This window comes from Scomber scombrus, chromosome 3 (assembly GCF_963691925.1).
Source record: "Scomber scombrus chromosome 3, fScoSco1.1, whole genome shotgun sequence".
In the NCBI taxonomy this organism is placed as follows: Eukaryota; Metazoa; Chordata; class Actinopteri; order Scombriformes; family Scombridae; genus Scomber; species Scomber scombrus.
This window is the reverse complement of record NC_084972.1, coordinates 2014158-2036052: the sequence shown is the minus strand read 5'-3', so window position 1 is coordinate 2036052 and position 21895 is coordinate 2014158. Positions and strand designations below refer to the sequence as shown.

General features: G+C 38.6%; 1 protein-coding gene across 1 annotated transcript in view; it reads left to right on the top strand.

Annotated features, from left to right (window-relative positions):
- The window catches only part of cadpsa (Ca2+-dependent activator protein for secretion a), a 191930-nt gene that overhangs the window by 67615 nt on the left and 102420 nt on the right, over window positions 1–21895 (top strand). The window contains 7 exon segments of the mRNA XM_062416079.1: window positions 4662–4742; window positions 5910–6149; window positions 12862–12983; window positions 17170–17281; window positions 17418–17432; window positions 17435–17550; window positions 17738–17746. Of these exon segments, the coding sequence (XP_062272063.1) occupies window positions 4662–4742; window positions 5910–6149; window positions 12862–12983; window positions 17170–17281; window positions 17418–17432; window positions 17435–17550; window positions 17738–17746 (695 nt within the window).

Genomic DNA, 21895 nt, shown 5'->3' with positions numbered 1-21895 from the left:
CTAATTAAAGGTAAAATGAATACAGTGTTTAGTTAGCACTAACACTCACTTTCTATTGATTCATTCCAATGTATTGCTTGTAACTTTTAGTCAGTGCACATGTCAGCTGAGCATACAAACAGGCAAGGATACAGTTCAACAGATGTAGAGAATCAAGTTTCAAATAATTAACTCATTTCTTGGGTTTCTTGGGCACGACCAAACTGGAGGTAATACTGCAGAACCCATGACTGATGTTAGCAGCAGAGGAAAGTGAGGGACTAACAATGAAGCAGGCGAAGGAGCAGGAAATGTTTGCATCATTTCCTGGCAGTTATTTTAGGACAGCCTGCAGCTTTTTTGGAGAGACAAGTCCAGAGTCCATTGATCAGGGCCAGTGAAATTCAGTATTTTTCAACTCCGCAACTTTAATGTGAGAACAAAGAAAGAGGAAGAAAACCGTGTATGCCTTACATCTGAGACACTAGATTCCAGTGATGTGTATGCGCTCCTTTCTCTCTGGATATCAGAGGATAACAACATGGGAGTGTGAAAACCGTGTTGCTTTGCACACTTTTTGATGTGTATATTCTCTGGTGTATATCACAGTTTGAGTATGTGTGTGAGTGTGTGTGCATGCCTAGGAGACAGCAGTAATTCAAACGTGCTCCTCAGTCAGTGGTAACAACAGGGATGGCTGTTCTGGCAAGATGTTAATGCAGCAAGTACAGACGGGTGAGAGAACAATCCCTTCAGCCTTCTGTACCTGGTACCTATCTGTCACTACATGACAACTGAAACACTAAATTCCTCACTGAAAAGTATTCATTGGAGAAATGATACAAGACAATTGCAAAGGCAACAAATGTTTCTAGGAATACAGTAAAGTCAGTCATAAAATAATTATATGTATATTTGCTAAATCGATAGTTGGCCCAGTGAACATTCGATTAATCATTAAACATTAGGGGCAGCTGTGGCTCAGGAGGTAAAGCGGGTTGTCCACCAATTGGAAGATCGGTGGTTCGATTCCTGGCTCCTCCAGTCCACATGTGGATGTGTCCTTGGGCAAGATACTTAACCCCAAATTGATCCTGATGGCTGCGCCAACAGTGTATGAATGTGTGTGAATGGGTGAATGAGACATGTAATGTAAAAGTGCTTGAGTGGCCAAAAGTCTAGAAAAGCGCTATATAAGTACAGTTCATTTACCATTAATCATTTTTGAGATGCAGTAGACGTTTTACAATAATAAAAACGTTTGAACCACCTACATGACCTATGTTCAGTACAAAATCAGAGTAGACTGCATTTAGAGTTCAAAGAACAGATGTAATAAACAAGAAATTACTTAAATGATTAATTAAATAACACAAAATAATGACTTTATTTAAAATTGCGGAGCTGCCATCTGTTGCTTTTTAATGATTGACGTGCAACATTTAAAGTATTAATCACAGCAAGAGTATGAACAGGAATGTAGGAGAGGAAAATAACACTGCATTGTCTCAGTAACAAGCATTGACTCAACAAGCTTCAAAAGCCCTGAGAGCTGATAATAGTGAGACAGTTTAAGTGTAAGACATAGATGTATCACTCAATAGTTGCGTGTTGTAGATTGATCCATGATCTCCTTAACAGTTTAACTAATGTGTTCTGTGACAAAAAGTTCTACAAGTCCCATCTGTCTGCTGAGGTATATGAAGTAGAAAAGGATTTCTCCTGACTGTCATGTCTTTGTGTGAACAGACCATAATGAACATACAGAGTTCCATGGCTGCCATGGGCATAAAGCAAGTTATAGCCATGTGCTTTAGAAAGTCCCATGATATCTTAGCTAGTATTTGCCAGAAAGCATTTGGGAGACTGAAACGAAGTGGCAGGAGATTCTCGGTTCTCTTTCTTTTTGACTATACCAAAACACTGGAATGATGACTGCATATCAGCAGAAACACAGTCCAAAGCATGAAGCCTGGTGGTGTCAGCACCATGCTGTGAGGAGGCTTCCCTGCAGGATGACTTGGGAGGCTGAAGGTAGACGGAAACATAAATGTGGTAAAACACAGAGAAATCGTGGAGGGAAACACACACACACACACACACACACACACACACACACACACACACACACACACACACACACACACACACACACACACACACACACACACACACACACACACACACACACACACACACACACACACACACACACACACACACACACACGACACACATGACTGTGACCTGTGTTAAGGTCTTCAGGGCTGGCTCTGGATATGAGCTGGGTCTCAGTGATTGCACCTCAGTGCTGCATCTCTGCTGCCTGCCCTGTAGTCACATATCCCATCAGACTGGAACAAACACACAAACAGGACTGACTGGAGAGGTGGTGACTTTGGGCCAACGTCCACCACCATTTTACAATCTATGACAAGCCTACCTATCCATGTCTGTTCATAAGTTCTAGTTATTGTTCCAAATGTTCCATTATAAATACCAGTTTCAACATGTCATCTATTAGTTGACTACTGTTTATAGAAGTTTCCAGTTTGTGCATGTTCTTTTTTTTTGCGTGCGTGTTTTTTTGGTTTTTTTGCAAACTCAATCTTTCTGCTCTTTCAACTGAAACACAGTTGAAAGTACAGATGTGCTCTCAACAGCAATGTCACATCTTGAATTAAATGTATCAGGGAGCAGTACATTTGTAGTGATGTGAAGTTACTGTAAAAGAAACAATAAAATCAGGTCCATGATAAAAACCACTACACAAATAAACTGATTATATTTGTTGATTTAAAAAAAAAATTCTGTCCTTTTTTGATCAGGAGCAAGTGGAAAGCTTTAACATAATGTTACCACTTGTGTTTATTACAGGTCACCTTAATGTAGGTCAGCAAGATTACAGACCTCTGCTAAAAATAATCCAATATGCTTTTTCAAAACGCTCTCAGACCAGTTATTATATGGCAACTTGTTTTAGAGTCATATGTACTAAATGATTTTTTAACCATTGCTTATTTAGACATCCAGCAGGCATGGAGCAACTTAAGCATTCATTTGGAGCTTCTGGTCACCTGATTAATGTCAGTCCAACATTAACTCCATCAACTGAGAAAAATATCTGACTCTTCAGCTGTTAAATGCTCCATTATGTTAACCAGCTAGTCACTAACTAATATGTTATTTGACCCATTGTTAATAAAAAAAAAAAAATAGCAGTGTCTCATGGAAAGAAAACAAAGTTTGGTATGAATCTACAATTTAGTGATATAACTTTAATTAGAATTATACTCGTAATAATAATTTTGGTAAAACTAAATTGCAGGAGACAAACAGAATATGTTAACTATTTTTTGTCCAGGTTACAGGAGGTAATCAGAGTTTGTCTTTTGGAATACTGCTTATGGCGGGTCGTCTCAGTTAGAACGGTTCCTGGCTTCCCACTGTAGCAGGCTGTTTTATCTCCCTTCTCCAAACGGCCCTGTCTGCCCACGCTTCCTCTACCATCTGCCCCCCCATGAAGACATGAGGCATTCCTTGGAACAACCATCCAACCAGCTTACATAGGAAGCAGGGGAAAGGTAGCAGCCCATAACACTGACAGTGTTTTGAGGAAACTCAGTATAGTCCAATGTAGTATAGGAGAGTACATTTGATTTCCTGTCCTATGATTGACTTTATTCCAAGAGCTGAAGCAGCTTTCTGCATAACCCTACATTGTTAAAAGGTGTTTACTTCACTTAAACAGTGTAAGGACCAAGGCAAATAAACTAAATCAAACTGACTGTGTACGATCACTTGTTTAATGGTAATTGTTTGGTGTGGTTGAAGAATGAAAAGAAAAAAATGAAATGAAATGTGTAGATAAGCAAACTGGGGTGGAGCTTGAACTGGGTGAATATTGCCATGTGGGACTGTGGCTATCACATGGACATTCAATAATAAGGAGACACTGGAGCTTGAATTTTTTCAATATTTAACCATGGCCAACATTTAGCCATACCCTAACTTTAGGAAACAATCACAAATACATGAATCATGCTTCTGAGTGGATAGTGTATGGAAACAGTACAATCTTTGTTGATACCTTTCAATTTCAGAGTTTCCAGATGTTGGCAGTAAATGTTTATGAATGCTTTGCCACTAAGTAAAGCAAAAAATGTGACCTATTCAGCATTACATTTCCTTCAAAACACATTTAGCCAAAGCAAAATTATTGTATTAAGAACTGGAACAAAAACAGTGTCAGCACTCTGAATGAGCAGCTGTCCAGCATGTGCCTTTTTATTTTAGATAACATACAGTTTAATGACAACATACTGTACTGTATATTGCATGTGAAATCTCTTTCTGCAGCGAGCAAATGAAATGAGCAATGGGAGCAGTCACAGCAGCACCTAAATGATAGATGATGAAGTTGGCATCAGTCTGTACCATAGGTTAAGTTTTAATCAGAGTCATAATGGAGGGAATCAGGAGGTAGCAGTATGTGGCAAGAAGCAAAGATCAGAAGTTCTGGTATTATAGCACTATCATGATATCATTCTTATGGTCATTCTTATAATTCTTAGGAGAAACAACTGTTCAGTACTGCAACTTTACATCTTTATTTCATTTAGTTTAAAACCAGTATATGTGTATGTGTGTGTGTGTGTGTGTGTTTGTGTGTCTTTCCTCAGCTGGACAACCCTGATGAACAGGCAGCCCAGATCAGAAGAGAGCTCGATGGACGACTGCAAATGGCCGACCAGATCACCCGGGTAAGAGACAGAGGATGGATTCATGGAGAGATGATGGGATGGATGGATGTATAAGAGGATGGATGGAAATAAGGTAGAATGAATGGATGGAGAAATGTTTTGATGGATGGATAGATGGATGTACAAATGGAGGAATTAACATTACATACTGTTCATTTTTTACATTTGAGACCTCTAAAAACATTTTGTGCAGCTGATACATGACGCTATGTACAAGTTTGACCTGTTTTTATTAAAAAAAATTAAATATCAGCATTAAAACATTTTGTTGTATTCATCATATCCCCTAAATGTTATCCTGGACCATACAATAGTGTTTCTGAATATCTTTTTTTCCCATAAGATTAATCAAACATTTATTAATGACTGATGGGGAATTTATGAATGTGAATTAGTGTAGAAACTAATTATGAATCGGAATATGAACAGTATGTAACGGTAAATAAAGGTACAAATGGATGGATAGATGGATGGGCAGGTAGAGGGCTAAAATGCTTTGATGGATGATGGATGGATGGATGGATTGATATATTGAAATGGGCCATGATGTGATAAATCTTTTCTGTTTCCATTAGCTGCTTTGTATATTTTACAGTCTGATATTCACCTCAGTTGCAGTTGCCGAAAATATCTAACTTTGATTATATACAGTTAAATAATACTTGAGGGAATATTGATTTGTATGAAAGCTGGGAACAGCTATGCTCCCCATTTCTTCTTTTAATGCTGTTAACTCGATCACAAGTTAATTTAGGCTGTCGTCTCGGGAAAATAAATGGCCAATTTCTTGATAACGAGATAATTTATCACGGCTGGAGCTCATTCTTGTTTGCTCATTCCTGTCTTCTCCTCTCCATGCCTCACATGGATAGCTCAACTATTTAGAAGAAGCACAAACATTCTTCAGATGGCTGTCAAGCACATGGGTTCAAATCTGTCTTATGTTCTTATTCTCTCTCTCCATGCCCCTTTCCTTTCTCTTTGGTAATTTGGTGATACTTTTTATAAGTTAAATATTTGTAAAACCCACAGATAGACATAAGGGGGACCAATAGAATGCCTAATATAGATATATGACGTTTCATCCTGAGAGCGACGCTATGTAAATCTATGGCTGGTACATTTTTCATCATGCTCAGTAATCAGTATTGTTGTTCTTGTTTGTAGCAGCTGGGTGGAAGGTTCCCCAGGTTTTCCTCCAGAGAGATGGAGGCCATGTTCATCGAGGAGCTGCGATCTTCTGTCAACCTGCTGATGGCTAACCTGGAAAGCATGCCGGTGTCCAAAGGAGGAGAGTTCAAACTGCAGAAGCTGAAACGAGGCCACAACACCTCCATCATGGACATGGGCCAGGAGGATGAGAACACCCTGTCCAAATCTGACGTGGTGCTGTCTTTCACCCTGGAGGTTGGTGGAGACTAATGCGTTTTGAAGATATATTTAATGAATTAGAATGGTCATTTTACTAAACAGTGTAAGGACAGAAGAAGAACGTATTTGATGGTAAACTCCCTTTTAAATATCTGTGAAGTAGTGACACGTTTGGTTGTTGACTGTCCCAAAATGGAAGCAATTTATCCTCTGCAAGCATGTTATGTGAAGTTTATGGCCATCGGCCTGTTAGATTTTGATATTTCTTGACATCCTGGAAGTGGCATCAGTGCATGGAAGACTTTGTTCTACAGACTGACCTTTCAGCAACAGTGAGTTATATAATGGCACTTGAATAATTACTGCCAGTACATTGAGATGTACACAATCCAGACATGATGAACATGTACATTTCAATAAAAACACAAAAGGTACAAAAGAAGGGTCAAAATCAAAGCAATAAAGGCTGACATATATGTTTAACCTCTATGCCCACAGGCTTTCTGTTGGAAATCTTTAAACCAGACTTTATTTATATACAGCCTTTAATGCAACATTGCAACAATACAATGAAAATACAACGATACAGTGGAATTAACATAAGGAAATGATAAAATTAGAGACATGGTAGAAAAGGAATCAGTGTAGTACAGTACAAAGGTAGCTTCAAATAAAATGGATTCATTGGATGCTGAAAAAAAAGGTATGTTTTGTATGATATGCCCTTAGCTCCTCTGGAAGGCTGTTCCAGAGGCAAGGACCATAGACACTAAAGGCCATCTCCCTGTAGTTCTTTGTCCTCACACAGGGAACAACTGAAAGGCCAGTGCCAGAGGACATGAGTGATCTAGAGGGAGCATATATTAAAAGCATGTCTGACAAGTATTCAGGTGCTAGTCCATTGAGTGAATTAAACACCAATAAAAGGATCGTGAAATCTATTCTAAAACTGACAGGCGACCAATGAAGAGACTTTAGGACAGGTGAGATGTGTGCTCTCTTTCTGGTCTTGGACAGTACACATGCTGCTGCAGTCTGAATAGTCTGTAGCCTATTTATAGCTTTCTTAGGCAGACTAGGAAGGAGAGCATTGCAGTAATGAAGCCTGCTAGTGATACAACTTAATATGCAAGTCTCTCAGTATCTGCCTGGGAGAAAAACAGTTGCACTTAAGTGATATTTCTAAGGTGATAAAAGATAATGTTTCCTATCAACCCGCTCAGTAACTAGATGATAATGACAATGCAGATGATAAAATACAGTAGTGGTCTGAGATTGCAAGTCAGTTACAGAGGATACATCAAGTAGGGTCTATATAATGTCTTAGCAAGCAGAGGGGGTTTAACAGTATAGCATGATAATGAAAGGAGCAAAAATCACCAACAGGGATATGGATTTCCACAGTTTTAGGGTGTTAGCAGATATAGAGTTATGCTCAGATATTAGTTTTTTAATGAGAAGTCTTACTGCTTAGTGATCAAACATTGAGAAGTGTCATATCCATTTTTCTCATCCAGGGTTTCATAGTGCAGGAAATTGAATATTTAATGAGATGGAGATCAGATTACATTGCAGTTATACCATCAGTAGTACAATTTAACTGATGGTTATCGGATCTCACATGATACTTGTTGCAAATGTTAACTAGGATGAAATGAGACTGAAAACAAACGGGCCGACTGGCAGAGTTTGGGTAGTATATGTGTAGTAGTCCAGGCCTGTTGTAGTCACCATGACAGACTGTATTCACCATACAAGGTAACTGATTTAAATTGACTCAACTGACTCATAGACTTTCTCAGTCAAGTATGACAGGTGAGTAGGATGACAAAGTCCATGTTTTCAGAGAGAGAGTGTGCACCAGTGCAGTTAAAATGGAGTTCATTTTCTTCATCTTCATTTTCTGACAGAAGAGGTTGAAATAGTCAACGGCCATAGTCAAGTCCAACAGTTTGAATTTGACCAGAATCTGGCTGAGATGAACCAGGTGGGTTGCGGAATCTGTTGGATCTGCTGGACTGAGGATGCTTGGATCTGGTTTTGTTAAGTCTGGATGTAGCTGGAGCAGCAGACACAGGATCAGCAGCCACTGGGGCAGGGTTAGCAGCAGTGGGGCTGAGCATTAGAGGGCCAGCTAAGGGATCAGGAAAACAAGCAAGAGGTACAGGCTGGGTGGGCTAGGATGTATCTAACCATCCCAGTGCATGGAACCTAGTGGAGAGCTGAGAGACGTCTACAAGAGTGATAGACATTGACCGTCTGCCTTCCCACTGTCCTTGTGAGGTGGTGGTCCAGGCCCCAGAGAAACTCACATGTGAGGGAGCCTACTGCAGTGCTGACATGTAGAATTAGTCCTACAGGAGGTAATCAGCAGGAACAATCCTAACCCTAACCCTAACCCTAACCCTAACCCTAACCCTGTAGGACTAATAAGGTGGATGTTAGCTACACGTATCTGGTCCACTCAACTGACTATCTTTATCTTTAGCCCTGGATGCTAACACAGCAGAGCTAGGATGACAACATAGAAAAGTCACTGAAAATGATCAGGCTAATGGTATTCAAATCTGGAATCTGGTTAATCTGGAATATCAGGAAAATCAGCTTGTCTATAAAACACAATCGTGAGTCAGTAAATCTGTAAAAGGTGGTCAGAGGCCAGATAAATCAATAGAAGAGATGTGACCCACAGCAGACAATTCATTTGTTTGTGTGTTTGCTTTCAGCACTGTGCACTTGGTTGACATTTCCTTGGTGGGGTCATGTCTAGTTTTTACAGTTATTTATGACACTTCTCCAATAGTGGCTGAGATGAAAAAGAAAAATGCACTACAAATCTAGTTAGATTATTTTGTGCCATACGCATGCAGTGGTTGCGTACCCAATGAACACTGCAGGTACAGCTGCTGTCACCTGAATAATGACATATTGATGTCAGGTGTAACACATTTCTAATGTATCTACTTCTTTCTGTGAGGTGTGTGACACATTTTCTACACACAGAGCCCTATTGTTGACCATCACAAGCAGCACTTGTTTGGTATTTTCCTGACCTTGAAACTCCCTTTGTGCTGCTGTGTGGTATTTTGGTGACTAGCGCAGAATACATGGTGCACAGGTGGAAGGAGAGGTGCAGACAGGTGGGAGGTTCATTGGTAGAAATGTGTTCTTAGATGCTGCCCTGAACCACGTCTATTTGTGGCACAATGTCAATCTGCTGCTGCTTTGGTGATTTTATTAACAGGATCAATCTAAATACTTGCTGCTGATATGCTGCAACAACCAATTAATGCTTGAAATATTAATAATTAATTTCAATTAAACACTTTCCAACCTCAATCGACATATAAAATACCATTTAATGATGTTAAAGCAGAGAAGTCCGTAAATAAGTCTGCATTGATCTATAAATGAATGCGGGTGATTGTTACATTATCTGCTAGGACTACAACTGCTTTAAAAGCTTCTCTTCAGTTCATTAAATCCCTGCAGTACATGAAGGCAACAGGACTGACATTCCAATCAGTACACATACTATTATTAGAGAAGTGCAGTGATGTTACGTATGGCTATTCACAGCCTGGTCACTGTGATGTCACCAGGCTACGACAGTATAACAACACAAACCTCTACACACATCAGACTGGTTGGTTATGACTCAATATATCAAATTAGCCGGGCTCATCATCCTGTGACAATTCATGAGGTGAGATAAACCAGATATTTTTGCTGAAATAGTGTCAGTTGGATATAATCATATAAACAACTTCACCAAATCAGTTTCTTTATTTTTTTAAATGTCTATTCTTATGGTAACTAACTGATGATAAAAACTACTCCCTCTGTCTTTGGCTTAAGATGTATGTCATGGTGCTCTGAACCATACAGACGTTTCCTGAAGAGAAGATGTCATTGGCTGAGCTGTCATGATCATACAGTAGTTCAGCTGCTTCAGCGCTATGAAAGCAGTGATGTAACTGACTGGGAGAGTATTTAATAATCACTACACCCTCTGATCTATATTCATCTTCATTCAGACCTTTTGCATGTTGCACCACTGCACATACATGAACCAAAATAGCAGGACAACAAGGACTCCCACACAGTCCATGTGCCTAAGACACACCACCTTGCCATGTCATTGCACTTGTGCAATTGAAACAGGCCCTCTTAAGCAAAGCACTGACCGTCAGGGTGGTGCAGGAAAGCTGAGACGTGTTCCTGTTGGAGTAAACTGGCAAATAAAGATCTTTTGGCTGATTTCAAACAACCCAGTTGCTTTCAAATGAATCCACCTTGCACTGTTTTTGCTCATGAACCATAGACGGTTTGTCAGGATTAATATCTGGAGATACTAATGAGATGAAATGTCTCCCAGGCTTTCTACTGACTGATTCTTTTTAACCCCACCTTAATTGGTTGACAGGCATATCCACTCCTATGTTAAAAAAAAGACTTCTTGCTTCTCACATGATAAATTATCTGTCCAATACCTGCATCCAACCTGTGTGAGTGTTGTTCTTCTACAAGGATCCATGAAATATAAGTGCCCAGCAGCACCATGGTTATTTTACTGCCTGTTGATGGTTTCTAGCATCTCAGAGAAAAGAGGCATTTTCCATCTCTCCCAAAGTATATAAAAAATTCCAATGTGGTTAAAGTGGGACACATTCTATCTTTCTTACAATGCATGTTGTCTCTAGCCTGACAGTACCTGCCCACAATTTGTGCTTCTCTCGTTGTAGTCTGGCAAGGCTCAGCAGACATTTACTCGAGCCTGGCTTAGGTTAAAGAAGGTATTAATGAGAGCACAAAATAAAATTCAAACTTTAATCTGCAAGATTTGTGAGTCAGATTGAGATTAACAGATGTAAATGCAAAACAGAAACTTGATTTTATGTGCAGTCAGTATGAACAACGTTATACTCAACACTGTCATTAATTGGTCTCTGCAGCCAGAATTAAGCTTTATTTGCTCATGAGGTATCCTGCTGACCTATTGGGATTGGATTTATTTCTCCAGGGGATGTACAGTGACTTCAACATTACCTGCCCTGGTCAGTGAGTTCATCCTGTCTACAGTGTGTATGCAGGAAATATTTCCCCACCACCACAGTAACAATTACAGCATAAATAACCCACTGTTTTTCAGTGAACTTGCTCTTCCTTTTCTAATTTGAATCCTGCCCAGAGTGACACTTGTATCTCTTTTTTCTGCATAAAGAGCTTCTTGTCCTTCTACTTCTTTTTTAATTAGCTCAGCATAAAATTGGACTTTTGTGTGAAAATGAACCTAATCCGAACTAATCAAATTGACGGAAACATTTGCACAAGATTTACCTTTTGGTGTTATGACTCAGAGAAGTATAATTATTGACTCAAATTTACCTCGCGCAGTATCACGCATCACATTTAACTCTTCAACCCTGCAGCATTCTGTCTTTGTTCTGTCTAATATCCAGAACAAAACTGTCCAGCATGATGAGATAAATTACAGAGCATCACAATGAAAATTTAACTCTGCAACTCCCACTGCAATGTCTTTTTTTAATGTCGCTAGGTGAAGCTTTAGAGGCAACAATATTCCATGGGCCATGTCCATGATCATGAAGTAAAACCTCACTTACAGTATCTAGATTTATCTTTAAAAGCTTGTTGTTCACACTGAAATTTCATAAAAAAGGAAACATAAAAACAACAACAGACAAGGGTCAATGACAAATAAGTGTTGGCAAGATGAGCAATTCAAAAATATCTTAAATAGTTTTAAAAGCAGGTTTGTTAAAATGTACATTTAGTATTTTTGTTGGTTTTATATCATTTGAAATGACATTTTCACCATTTTTTACCACAAGTAAGACTGAATGCTCCTGAAAATGTCAAATGGTGTAACCACAAAAGAATGATAAATATTACATATTTTATCCACCTACAGTGTATTTAAGTGGACTTATACTAATAAATACAAATAAAAGGTAAATGGTTCCCTATTGACATGATTCTCCAGATTACATTTATTTATTTAAATGTAATAATTAATTAATTTAATATAAAAGTTATAATGTAAGATCATGCCAAACTAGTTGATATGGTGTTTTATTGAGAATTTAGTGTTTTGAAGCAAGTTGAATTATTTGGTACAAAGTTTTTATGGTTACACCACTTAGACATGTTTGCCATAATCCTCTAATATATTCTCTCAAAATGGAATAAAAGCAGAAATTTGATGCTGGGTTATGAGTTATTCAAATGTTTATTTTCACTTTTTGACCCCTTTAAATTTGACTAAACCACATGGACACAAAAACACATAATTGACTCTCAAGCAGTTAAATGTGTTCTTCTTCCTACTGTTTCATTTCACAAACTACACAATCTCTGACGCTCTTTGCTGGCTTATTTAGTGTTTCAGGGCAACAAGTCACATGATACAGATGTTGACACGTACATGTTGTTTTATGTTTTTATAAAATAGTGATTTGGCTGACGATAAATGCTACCTACTAACCAAAGCTAACAATAATTCCTTGGCACTGACACTGTAACACTAGTTGTTTGACAGCATAAATATATAGATACAGTTTGTAACTGAAGTGCTCCTGTTGTTTTATCTGCTTCTTGACATACAAAACAGAAGAGGAAAAAAGCTTTACTGTTGTGGTTTAAACTTGTAATTTGCACTGTATAAACATCCCATTATTCTGTCTCTCATTCTGGTTAAAATATGTCTCTCCATGTGTTTTTGCAGGTGGTGATCATGGAGGTCCACGGTCTGAAGTCGTTGGCTCCAAACAGGATTGTTTACTGCACTATGGAAGTGGAGGGAGGACACAAGCTGCAGACGGACCAGGCGGAGGCGTCAAAACCCACGTATGTACGGTACACACACACACACACACACACACACACACACACACACACACACACACACACACACACACACACACACACACACACACACACACACACACACACACACACACACACACACACACACACACACACAGCAAAACAAGTCTTTCACATTGACTCTCATCACATTTCTTGGTGGATTTATGGCAGAATGGCTTGAGAGTTAAGAGCGTAACTTCTGGGATGAAATTCTAAGATATTCTTAGTGAGAAACAATATGTTCTCAGCAGTGTCTGGACTAGCAGGGGGTTAACATGTAATATCACAACTGACTGAGGAACAGCAGTTTGCGTCTTCATCATTTTACAAAATCATTTCTATAATTAAGCAGCAGTACCAAAGTGACAATGCTTCAGTCTCAGCGGTAACATCACAGGTCACATCTTGTTTCCATGGTAGCCACTCATTTATTGTCTCATCACTTACACTTCCTGTTTCTTTGGATTCAGTTTTGTTACTGATTAATAGTTCAAGCTGTTTTATATACATACAGTTGGAGTAAATTATGGGAATATGGTCAACATGGGAGAGCAGATCTTGGCTGGAAACACTGCTCATCTCTGTCAGCTGGCCTGATTTAATTCTGCAGATGCTTAACAAAAATCTTGTATTCTGGTAGACACAGCCGGGTACTGTAACTGGTCATTGGAAAATGAACTATATCATGTCAGGGGAGCTTAGATTTTTATTCTGGGTGAAGTTTATGATACAGCTGTGCCACACTTTCATGGTGATGGCAACAATAGCATACAGCCAGTATCATATTAAAGAGAATTAGTGATGAATATCCCTCATGTGTAAATCATACATCAGTAATGGACTGACTTTATGCATGACTCATACTCATGAGTCATGGTAACTCATTTTCATCCATATCCATAGTATTCACAAGCATTCTCTTCTAAAGTCCATTTTTTTCACTCTCTAGCTGTAATCTCAGCAGTTGAAGCACTTCCACAGCATCCTCTCTGTCCTGCTGTTATTACAGATATATCTGAACTAAACACCACAGCATGACTCACCAGTTGATTTGTCTTGTCTAGCTGTGACATTTAACTTGCAATGGTTAAAAAAAAAAAGAGTTGGTAAATAAACAACATTATTAGAATACTTATTTTCTAATTCACCCTGTTGAGTAAGGTTATGTTCCAAGGTTGGATTTTTAGTTGGTAGCATTATTATTTTCCTGCTTCGGGTTCAGATTCTGGAAATTCTGGTTTGGCTTTGTTTATCTATGCTGAAGAGTGTTGTTTGTCTTATCTAAGGTCTCCACATTAAGAGAAGTGTTGCACATTATTGGTCCCTATAGGAACATTACAGGAATATTGCAGGGACTTTGTCTAATTCACCACTGGCTGTTGTAAACTGTTAATCTGTTATTATCAGTCCCTGTAGGAACATTAAAGGGACATTTTGTTCCAACAGTAACAGTTACAGTACACTGTTATCTGCTCATGTCAGATGAGAGTGGCAACATAATTTGCAGGGACTGCCTTATGTCTGCTAATTACAAATAATTACCTCATTACAATCTGTAATAATCAGGAAAAGACACATTGTGATTTGATCTAATGTTCAATAGAGGACAGTTTGGGTTATGTCAGTTATGAGGTAACAAAGGCTTCTACATTGAGATCAGTTGTGAATCATCTTATCATCTCATGAGAAAAACAAAGCTGTTATGAAAAAAATCAAGAGCGTAAATGATCACAGCCATGACCTCCACAGACTGCAGTTCTGCTTGAACTGATGGGCATAAATATGATAGACACCTGTGGGCTTTTTTTTTACAAGCGCTGTCTTCATATTTTTCTACAGTCAATGATTCACACATTGTTCGTGCTCTGAAATTTCCCCAATGGACCTTTAGATGCCAGACTGGGTTAATAAATGAAATACAATCCTCTTTATAGTTCTCTTGCCTTACAGCTTTTTTTTTGATGTACAATATTTATCTTACTCTGTTTTGATCATCCTTTTTGCGTGTGAGTCTATGTCCTCTGTTAAGGAGAGTATCATGAGTAACATCTGAGGTGTGTGTGGGATGTTAAATGGATTTTTCCGGTGGAAACATCATTACTCTGTACTACCACAGGCCTCAAATCAGCATCACAGCAAACAAAAAGGAAACACGTGGGAATGGTGTACATGAAAAGGCCCAGTGGCTGCATGTCTAACAAAATATATAGTACATGGAGACACAGACACAGGTCTGATGGGACTGACTGCATTGACTTACAGTGACCCCTACATGTCTGCCACCGGAGATCTGAAGGTTGTGATCTTTAAAGCTCAGCAGACACTGTACAGATTAAGGCCGATTTTAACCCTGAACTGGTCACCCTTGACTCATTTTGGAAATGATTGGAACATGATGCCCAAATGATCAACAATCATTCAGGCAGTCTGGCAGATCACAAAGTTTTGGTTGGCTGCCTTGCATTTCGAGCAGTTCAGCGGTCCATTGACCCACATGGCTGTTGTCAAAAGCTGCTTTTAAAGTGTAGTGAGCTTGTTTTGATAGTACTGGAGTAACCTCTGGTACATGCTGTGACTAAAACTGATTTTTTTTTGCCTGAGACTGCTCTGATATAAAACTCAACTTCTCAGCAGCATCTCCAGCCATCTGACACTCCATATTTTTCTTTTTTTCCACACACATTCTGTTCCGAGCAGAATCGCACAAAGTAACGATGCCTATCTTTCTTTATCAGTAATTTACACTGGACAAGCATCCATGCATCTGTTAGGTGGGAGCACCACATTGTGGCTGTCAATTTATATGTACAGTGTGAACATAAGATGTGTGACACTTATCCTGCCCAGTTTAAAGGGACATATCATGCACATTTACAGCTTTATATTTATATTACAAGGCTCCACTGGAATATCTTTGCATAATTTAGAGTAACCCCCCCCCCCAAAAAAAAACAACAACAAAAAAAAACAACAACAAACAAACTTATTTTATTGTAATTTTGCCCTTTATGCAGCCCTTTAGTTCAGCCTCTGTCTGAAACAGGCAGTTTCTATTGTGTTCCGACTCTGTTCTGACTATGTCAACAAACTATAGCACACCTGAATTGATGCTGCGCAGCACGGCTGTGTCTTAGTCATCCCCAGCTTTTTGGATAGGGCTTTACCAGACACTCCCTCCCCATAACACACAAACAACTGTTCAGTGTGCTGAAAGGGGATTGTGTGTACATTTTGCATCAGTAGGCTACTGTACAAAACTAGATTCCCCCACTCCTTCTATGTCAGGCTTTCAGTGGAGACACCCAATGTCAACCTACCTCTGTCCTTCTCCCCATCTCCTACTTCTGACTATGAGATCTTGTCAGCAGTCAGAAACCTGCTAGTTCACAAACAAGGACTAGGGTTCCCATTCCAACAAGGTTAAATAACCCACACGATCACCTTGTATCGTTGATGTGACATACAAAAGCAATAGAGAACATTTCTTTGTTTTCTCTTCTTGGTGTGCGTGCCCCATGCAGCTCCCGGTGAGATGCTGATACCTAAATCTGCCACTAGGTGGAGGACTACCACACCACTTATCCCCTACCTACAATGCTGTCCTTTCATCCCTTCTTAGGAGATTTAACAACCATTCACATTTGACCTCATGTGAAAACTCAAACAACTGTCAATAACACTTGGCCTCAGGTGACTCATATTCAAACAACTCTCATTACAACAGTAAGGAGCACTAATGAACCCAGTGATATCAGCCACCTTGACAATGAACCAGCAAAGGTTGAATACCTGGGACTGGAAGAAGCCCCTTCAATAAAAAGCAAAATGTCTTCAAGTATCTACAACCAGGTGCAGTTGCCCTTGATTCTGTTGTCCTTGGATAACCATGATCCCGATGACTGAGAATCTTCACAGCCACACGTTTGCAACATTTGAAGCAAACTTAGAAACACAGATGCTACATTATCATCATATTCATCATCCCTCTTGTGTGTTGGTCTATTTTTATTGCCTGATTATTTCTTTCTTCTCTCTCTCTCTCTCTCTCTCTCTCTCTCTCTCTCTCTCTCTCTCTCTCTCTCTCTCTCTCTCTCTCTCTCTCTCTCTCTCTCTCTCTCTCTCTCTCTCTCTCTCTCTCTCTCTCTCTTTCTCTCTGTGTGTGTAGTTGGGGCACCCAGGGAGACTTCACCACCACCCAGCCATTACCTGCTGTGAAGGTGAAGCTGTTCACTGAGAGCACAGGAGTGTTGGCTCTGGAGGACAAAGAGCTGGGGAGGGTAAGAATGGATTGATTTGATTAGTATCTAATAAATAAAAACATGTGAATATAATTCATAACAGTTGAACTTATGCTGCAATACAATATGTGTATATATTGATTAGCTTACATTATTGTTATATGATCACTCTCAGGTCGTGCTTCACCCCGACTCCCAACAGCCCCAAGCACGTCCGAGCTCCATAAGATGACAGTATCTAAAGGCTGCCCAGACAGTGACCTCAAGATCAAACTGGCCATACGCATGGACAAACCACAGAACATGAAGCCATTGTGGGTAAGTGTCACAGCCACCTGATAGGCTCTCTGCACAGAGGTGCTGGTGATGCTGCATCAGGCAACTTCTACATGTCATTACACATTTACATTTATAGCTACTGTATATGTATCACATTTATCAGGTTTTCAGTGGAACACATTTTAGTATTGTTTGGGTCATCATGGTTGTACTCAGACACAGCAGGTCAAATGGTAAAGCTGATTATTTAGAAACCTGTTATTGTAGTTTAAGATTACAAGACTACAATCTAAAATCCAAAAACAATCTAGATTACTTTATGACAGAGTTAAAGTGCAACATTACACTTGTTTAAACCCTTATGTACTGTTCATATTCTGACTGATAATTAGTCTCTACACCAATTCACATTCATTAATTCTCCATCAGTCATTAATAAATGTTTGATTAATCATCAATGAAGCTGTCAGAGAACAAATAGAATGTGTTCTGTTTATTTAAGGGAGGAAAAAAGTATACAACATGTTTGAATCAAATTTGTACATTTGCATATATAAAAATGTGTATCAGCTGCACAGAAATTAAAAAATAGATGCATTTTATTTTCATTTTTGTATACAGTGGGTCACATTATGAAAAGTCTGGCTAAAATAAATATTTATAGGGGAATTTTTACAGTTCTCAAATGTAAAAATGGGTCCCTGAATATGTATGTAAGGGTTAAATGGAGCAACACTTAAGCAAAGGTCTATTAAAGTTTCATATCTGAAGATCTACAGACAGGGATCACTGCTTTTCTCTGCTGTAAAGAATTCACTAGAATGAAGACTTCTACAATAAAATGCGGATTTATGAAAACTACTAAACAACACTAATGACAGACATGTGAGGTAGATGAATAATAAGACACTGGTTTTCCAAACTAAATTGTACATCAGGGTGATTTTGCCCTGGTGTTAGGCAATGAAATTGTATTTCCTCTCCAGGGGGAAGGAAATCAGTAAGGAAAGCTGTAATACAGAAAGATGTGAAAGTTTCTTACCTGCTTTCACTTACACCACCAATGCATCTTAAATCGTTGCCTTGCCCAAGAGAAGATGTTTTGCTTCCCTCTTGTGGTTATCAGTTGTTACTACACATACTTCATTTTCCACTGCAAGATGTGACATGAACTTTTTTGTCAATCAGCACTTCTCCAACATTGTATTGTAGAGGATGCACAGCAAATCAACATGAGGTTGACTGATCAGATGTTGAATTATGTAAGTGTTTACAGTTCCCATTGTTAGCCAGTAGTGGAGACAGAGAAATATGCTGCTAATACCCAATGGCGGATACTGCTATAGTACAGGCCTAACACACATACGTTTTGTTGCAGACATTTGTCCTTCTTATAGATATTTCAGTTTGACTTGCCATAGAAGGAAAACGCACAGGTGAAAACAATAACATTAAATTTGGCTCCATTTCTTTTAAACGTTCCATGATGGAGAGCAGCAGGGCCCAGAAAGTGGTCAAATAAAATTGATTATGTTATTGATTATACCTGTTTTTTATGCATTGATACCTGCCTGACAGGTCTGTTGTGAAAAAGGTCTGATAGATGAAGTTTGGTGACTGCACCTCTCACAGGTTTAACCAGCCAGGAAAACACATGACTGAAAAGACGTGACTGTACAAATCGTTTAAAGAATGCTTTAGATATAAACTGGACACTGAGAATCATAATATGATTTTCTTGTCATTTGCACTACTTTAGACTGTGGTACATGCTTTTATTCATGACCAACCTGAGGACAGAAATTATGTTAGGGTAAAGTGACATGTTACAGCACTAACTGACTGTAAGCTAAAGGCCATGCAGTGCTGGGGATGGGGAAACATTTCAACTTCAACTGTATTTATATAGCACTTTAAACACATCATAGTTGATCCAACATGCTTCTGACAGAGGAAACACACATACAAATAGATACACAATAAAAACATACAAAAAAATCAAAAAAATCTGAACCATGATAAAAAATTACAACGACAACATCAATAATAAAAATACATGGTCATAGAGTACATGGTGAGAACAACACAATCCTATCACTATGACTTTGTTAGGTGCAGTTAAAGCTATGGAGCAGAAGTATGTTTTAAATGTTTCTTGAAAGTCTTGTTAGTGGTAGAGAATGGAATAGGGAGAGGAAGAGAATTTCACAGTTCTGGGGCAGCAATAGAAAAAAGGGCTCTGTCTCCATAGCACTTTGTCCTGGATCAGTGGGCAGACAGGAGTCCCTGGTCAGATGACCTCAGTTCTCTGCCAGTATGGTATGGGGACAGGAGTTCTGTTATGTATGGGGGAGCAAGACCATTCAGTGCTTTATGAACAATCATCATAGTATTTTAAAATCATTTCTGGATCTAACACGGTTGCATTGTTTTACACACACTCATGCACAAACACTTCTTGATTCAAAGCTTTTCTTTTCTGCCTGTAGCTGTGAGGATCTTCTTGTCTGCACTCCTCCCTCACTCTCCTCCATATGTTTTTCTTTTGGGGGCCTTGGAGGAGGCTGCTGGGTTGCCCTGTAAGATGCCTACACTGCCTCCCTGTTATGTTACTGGTTCCACTGTGCACAGGACACAGGCAGGGCTCTTATGTGTCGCCTCGTGGATGCTGGTTTATTTAGGACGACAGGCAGAAGCAGCTCAGAGAGGGACCGGGGGGAAAGGCAGACTGAGGCAGACTGCGGCAGGCTCACCAGGGTTACCCACAGCTAGCCTGGGGACAGCAGAGGCAGATCAAACTGAGGTCCTCACCCTCAGATGTTCTTTTACAACAAAAGCCCTCTCTCTGTCCTTCTTCAGCATCGTGTTCTCAAACCAACACAATGAGCCTCAGGACTGATGCACACAAACACTTGTTTGTATTCTATTGTGTTGTATTACTGAGTCAAATAATGAGAAAATAATTATGATAAATGTCTCTAATTGAACACAAGCAGGTTGATTTCTCTGTTGTTGTATAGTTTTGGACATTTTACATTTTATTCTAGATCCCAAAGGAAATACAATGTAAAAAAAAAAGCTGTTAAGCCAGTTTTCTGCAAACAGTGACCAACCTGATTATAATAAATTCAAAAATACATAAGTACTACTACTATATATTTCATGGACCCAGCTATAATTTATTACTATAGCATAAACAATAATCATCCCCTTTGTTGGTACATGTGCAGATGAAATGGTGATCTCTTTATTTTTGCCTCTGTGGCACAAAACATGGCTCTAGACAACATTGTGGCCCCTGGTAACTAGATGTCAGTGTACACTTCCAATAGACTCTGTCATCATGTCACATACGTTTGCAGCTAATCAAATGATACTGAAATGATCACTATACTGATTACTATCAATGCTCTATCATCAGCTTACCTAAATCAAAAGTATGTTAATGCTACTAATAACATTAACAATGGCTCTGATTTATTTTAGTGCAAGACAAGACAGTGACTGAGTCAGCATGCACAATACCAGGACCCTGAAACTGAAGCAGCTAAATGGAATTCAGCCATCATTACTTTTATCATTTATGACATAGCTCCTTTTAGAAGCAAATGTACACAGTTCCATGTAACAGCAATACAATAATAATAAATAAATAATAACAATATGATTATGATAATTATAATATAATAGTTAAATAATGTAAGTGTAATCTGTTACAGTTACTGAAAAAAAATGTGTCATTAAATGACAGTTACTGATGAAAATGTTGATGATTATAAAGGAGGTTACATCTGAAGTCACACCTTTAAGATTTTACTCATGTTTTAATATTGAACATGTAACTGAATACATATATTGCTGTTTTTAATTCTTGGGTTTATTAGGAGCACACATGGACTTAAATGGAGTCACAGTACCAATTAAGTCCTCTTTATTCATCAAATATCTTTATTTTATATTATAAAATCTACATGAACTAATGAATACATTTTAAATGAGAGATAAATGTTGCTTTATAAGAAATGATCTCTCTTATAAATCATGTCAGTATCCATGAAAAACAGCTGAACTTAGATTTTGGTGCTTAATGGGAACATTTACCCTAACAGCTGGAAACATTGGTTAGAACATTAGAGAAGTCATCAAAAAGTAACAAATGTAATAATTTACATTACTTTGATGAAGTCATTGAAATAGTTACATTACATTACTTATTACATTTTAAATAGAGAAACTAGTAATCTGTAACATTTTACATTTCCACAGTAACCTTCCCAACCCTGTTGACCAGTTATAAGTGTTAATCAAGGAGAAAGACTTTTTTCAATCTGAATTTCTAATTAATTGGTGCTAAAGCTGATAGTATTTTATTTT